Here is a 5,321-nt window from a genome sequence, read left to right on the forward strand (position 1 = left end):
GATCGTATGGTGACTATTAATCTCATCAACGGTGATCAATGGTCAGCATCGCACCAAAACCAAAGTCGTCCTTCGCGAGCCACGCGGGTGCGGACAAAGTGCGCCTCTAAAGCGCCTCATTGTGCCGCATACACGTGCGCACATGCGTGAGCGCACGTTGCGCGGTATCAAACCCCCATACTCTCCTCTACTATTTCTAAGGAGTGTAAATCAGCTCCTATTAAAATATTAAAAACAAAGCTTATAATTTTACAATGTGGAACAAATTCAAAACTGGGTTTTGTAAAAAAAAAAAGCTAATTTTTCAATCAAACCCATTGGATTTAATCTCTTATAAGATTTAAATCCAACAGTAGATCATCTCAAATATTTTATTAGTGCGAATGCCACCAACATGCATATTGCTCTTCCACATTGTTTGAAGTATGGTCTGAATGTCTTTCTTCCACTGATTTTAATCTACGTTACCGCCCTCTACCCATTGGATATTGGAATTCACAAGGATTTAAATCGACTGAAACTGAATCAAAAATCAGTTAACCAAACCGGTCAGTTCTGTTTTGGTTTGACCTATCAGCTCTTGTTCGATTACCAAACCGTCGGTAGTTTCGGTTCTATTTCGATTAACCATTTAATAAAACCGGCGGTTAACTGAATGGACCTATATATATATTATTTTTTATTTTTTTGAAAATTGAATATACACTTTCGGTAGTAGACCTTTCAGACTTTCTCTTTGAAAGATTCAAAAAGAAACTTTAAAAGTTTCAAAGAGAGAAATTTTCGACCTTGCTAGAGTGCCAGACCGGAGATTATCAGTCTCTTAGTCTTGAAAATTGAAAAATTTCAAGCTTTAGCCCTTTCTTCTCTTTTGTGTCGGTGGCTTTCTTTCCACCAACGGTTTCTTCGAATCACACTCTCAATCTCTCACAATCACACTCTCTCAGACTCTCAGTTTCTTCCCCAACAAACTGACGGCCTCCGGTGTTCGCCCTCCGACCAAATCACTGACGGCTGGCATCTCCTCTTAGATTCAGCCTTCACTCTCTCGGACCGGTATCTGGCGTATGCTGTCAAATCTGAAATCTCAATCTCTCATCTCTCAATCTCTCTCTCTCATTCGACACTCACTCGACACTCATACTCGCTAATCTCTCTCAATCTCTTCTCTTTCAGTCTCTTCTCTCAATCTCTCTCTCTCTCTCTCATCTCTCTCACTCTTAGTTTACAGTTCTTTCACTCTCTTCAGACCATCGACAGGGAAGGTTTTTTCCCTTTTTTTTAATATTGAGGGCATAAAAAAAACCAAAAAACCGAACTGCGGTTAACTGGTTGCACGGTTTGATTAAATTGAAAATTCAAATAATTCGATTCGATCCAGAAAATCACCTCACGGTTCGATTAACTGCCTAATTATGCCAACTACTCATCTTTTGTTGGGAAGAAAGCCTTTAACTGCGAGGGGTATTATATATGCGTTAGCTTGAGAAACAGCCTTCATGGCACACTACTCAGGGATGGCACGTTGGTGCACTTGATCAGCATAAGTTAGTTGAGAAGACCTAAACCGTAGATCGGGGCAGAAGTGGAAACGCGTGACAGAAGTATTTTCCCGAGTATTCCTCAGTTTGACGCCATTAGAGCCTCACTGAATCCCAAGAATAGCGAAGTATTAATGGATTTTAATTCCATTGTGCTACCAAAATCCTCTATGGTGCATGCAAACAATCCTAAATAATTTGAACATATATCGGGAAATTCAGATTCTGATCATTGAGTACTGGTTTAATAGCATTATTGGCACACTATAAGAAAATTACTTCCTATCCATCCACAGAAAGCAATTCAATTCATCAATCACCATGTTAATATCAATCAAAATCCAATTAAAAATCACATTAGCCGATTCGAAAGGTCAATGCTGGATTTATAAATAGTTTGTACAAGTTTTTACACTTGGTTATCTTTTCTACTCTTTTGATTTCCTGTCCAATCCTAAGAACCTACACGGAGAAGATCTCACCTTAAACTCTGAAATGGTCTCAAGCTTAGGTGACCATGTCTGCTCTTTAGACCCAACCAACTGATCGTAGTGTTTCTGCAACTCAGGCGTGCTACATAGAAAGCTATGGCTTGGGCTAGAACAATCCAGCTGTTCTTTTCCTCTCAAGATGAGTTTGGTTATGAATTCTGGCAACACTTTAATCAACACCCGCCCGTTTGAAGCCTTGACATATTCGAATGGCTGGTCACCGAAGTTGATGGGTGCAGGTTTAGGACTCGAACCCAGAGCAGCCAGCGACGAAACTGATAAGACCTTGCATGCAAACCGATCAATTGGAAGAACAAAGTATGTTTCGCCAGTCATTAGTTCATCGTCGATTGCTAGTGCAGGTATGGGTTGGCCGATGTAGAAGGAATTAGCATGGCAGATTATCCTGTCAGGGAACTCAAACATGATTTCTCCGGCTAACCGCTTTCCGGTGAGAATTCTGGTGGTTCCTTCCCAGAAGACCACCTTCACCGTTGACTTCGAATTTGAACCCATGTGATGACAACAATGAGTGATTGAGATTGCATTGCCCATGTTGGTGATCACCCTCAGAGACTGACAGACAAAGAGAGAGAGAGATGAGACGATCAGAACAGAACTCAGAAGAGAAGCATGCAGCAGCAGTTGGGTTGGAAGGGAGGAGACTTGGTTATACAGAAAGAAGGGTGGATGGTGCTCTGACTTCATGAACAGTCGAGGCTCATTTTTTGTACTAGGGTCGGTGGTCAGCCAAGCCGGCGTTCAACAACTTGTAAAGCGGGGATCTCTACAGCCCTCGTTAGGTTCGATTATTAAATTACAGTGCAACAACTAAGAATCCCCCGCTAACTCTTTCAAATTCAGACTAAGTAATTAAATTAATTACTAAATCTTTGTCAAAACTACAACATGATGTTTTTAGTCATTTTTTTTTCCATTTTAATTTGTATATATAGTCGGGTTTTGTTTTGGTAAAGTTGTTTATATTTGGATTCGAATCCAAATTGTAATTGGATATTGAATAGCATTAATAAATGAAACTGAAATTGCTCCAAATATTATATATATTAGTAATAAGGGATCCGGTTTTTAAGTTGAATAGTCTGACGTTTGAACCAAATAGATGACCTATTTTGACAAAAAAAAATAAAAACTGGCCAAACTATTGAACAGTTTGACCATCTGGGTCAGCAGTTTGCTGACCAAATCAACGGTTTTGAGAGAAATAATGATTCTGGGGTAAAACGGAACTAGTCACTTGACTGGTTCCCAATATTTCCGATCCAGCCATCCGGTTCAGTCCAATTTTGGAAACCATGGTTTGACCAATCAAATTACTCACATAAATTTTGAAAAATGTCACCTGATTGGTTATATGATACTTGTTGATTGATTGTAAGTTTTTTTTTTATTATTATTATTGTCAAACCCAATTAATAAAATGAATTGAAAATGACTTTAATATTATCATGTATTATACACCTATCCAAGTAAAAAGTAAAGATATATCATAGTGGTGTAAAGTCATGAATGAATGGATTTTAGGCATGTCTCTTTGACCTTGACCACGCATCGATATCCTAATTAGGATCTGGTCTAATTGGATGGTTGGAGATTAGCTATACTTTTGTTTTATATAGAGTTGACCCTACACCTTAACTTGCTAACCCAATATAATATGCATGGTCGTATTCCATGTCAATCAGGCCATCACAACACCCACATTCTCCAAGCATAGAGATCTCCTTTCTTTCTTCATTTCTTAAACAAGTTTCTTTGGGATCACTTCTAATGGTGGTTTTAAGGCAACAAATTTAAAGTGCTTTCAATGTGCACGTTTTGTTTTTGCTTGGTATAATGGTAAAATCAAGGTTTTTAAAATTAACCCGGAGATCAAATCGGTCAGGGTTCGGTTCTTGGGTCGAATGGTTTGATCGTTCAAATCGAACGATTGGTTTGTACTGACAAAAAATATAAAAAATAAAAAATAAAAAATGGTCAAAATCATTCGAATGGTTTGACCTCTGGGTCAACAGTTTGCTGACCAAATCAACGGTTTTTTTGCAAAGATCTGGTTTTAGAGAAAAACGGAACCAATCACCTAACCGATTTCCAATTTTTCCAATCCGGTATAACCGTCCAATCCAGTTTGCTTTTGAAAACCATGGATAAACTTCCGAAAAAGAGAAAAAAAAGGGCCTTTAAACCGTATTCAGTCCAATCCTCCCAAGACTCGAGATAATTGGGACCAATATTGAGTAATGCTCTCTAAACCACAATTAAAATTCATTTGAATTGTATAAATACATTTTGCATATTGTATTTATGCAATATGTATTTATATATAGGATCCGGCAATTGATCCCACTAATACTTAAGAAGATCCAGATGAAGCAGGTGTAAATTCCTAAATCTTGACCCAAATCACTAGTCCAAGCAGTTTTCTAGGCGTGGTTTGGCTCTTGGTTAATGGCCGAGTCAACAGTTTCGAACCCTTCAGAGATTCAAAATTGCTCAGATTGGCATTAGAGGTAATGACCTTATCAGATTGTTGGACCACGTCTGAGATTGCGTATATTAAGCGCTAATACAACTTGCTACGCTTATCCCAACCTTTGGTCAGTCATTTGACGGGCCCATAAATCAATTTACGTTTACAGAACAAGGTTTGTATCGTGTTGGTGATTTTCCGATACGTTCTTTTATGATTATATCGGGTCATATCATGGTTCATAGGGTAGTTGGGATTTAAATCAATTCCTTTGAATCGATTTTAAAAAATAAATAAATAAAATATAAAAAACGGTTTAAAAAAATAAATAAAATATAAGCCGATACACCCTACCAGCGTATCGGCCTGTATCCATACTTTGAACCTTAATACAGAATACAGTGGGAGGTCTGAGAGTTAATGAGTTTCAACGATAATAACCTTATAACTTTCATTATTAGTTCACGAGAAACAGCAGTACTTCATTGCTTATAAATAATCTCTACCTATTAATTTCTAATTGATCCCAGTGTTCTAAGACCGGGACTAGACTGGATGGTTGAACCAAGCTGTATCAGGTGTTTTATATTTCGATTCCATGGACCCTTTTTTTTTTTAATTTTTTATTTTCAAAATCTGTTGAGAGGGATCGGTTTAAGGTTTCTCTACCCCGTCAAAACATGTGTTGGTCCGTTATTGCCGATACTTATGCATTGGCCCGTTATTGCCAAAATTTTGAACGTTGGGTTGAATGGGTGACCCGCTAACCTTTGTAGGCTCCTGTTAAATAAGGGTTTG

General features: G+C 38.1%; 1 protein-coding gene across 1 annotated transcript; it reads right to left on the reverse strand.

Annotated features, from left to right (window-relative positions):
- Window positions 1-1,969: 1,969 nt before the first annotated feature.
- Window positions 1,970-2,587, reverse strand: LOC148871780 (uncharacterized). Its single transcript, XM_088970070.1, has one exon. It carries the CDS (start codon window positions 2,585-2,587, stop codon window positions 1,970-1,972), a length of 618 nt encoding a protein of 205 aa, XP_088826196.1.
- Window positions 2,588-5,321: the final 2,734 nt, after the last annotated feature.

Source organism: Nelumbo lutea, chromosome 2 (genome assembly GCF_056320005.1).
Source record: "Nelumbo lutea isolate HS-2025 chromosome 2, American lotus-T2T, whole genome shotgun sequence".
NCBI classification, from domain to species: domain Eukaryota; kingdom Viridiplantae; phylum Streptophyta; class Magnoliopsida; order Proteales; family Nelumbonaceae; genus Nelumbo; species Nelumbo lutea.

What these genes read in the sequence shown, in the direction of transcription:
- LOC148871780 (XM_088970070.1), bottom strand. Translation starts at nt 2,587, where the DNA reads ATGGGCAATGCAATCTCAATCACTCATTGTTGTCATCACATGGGTTCA.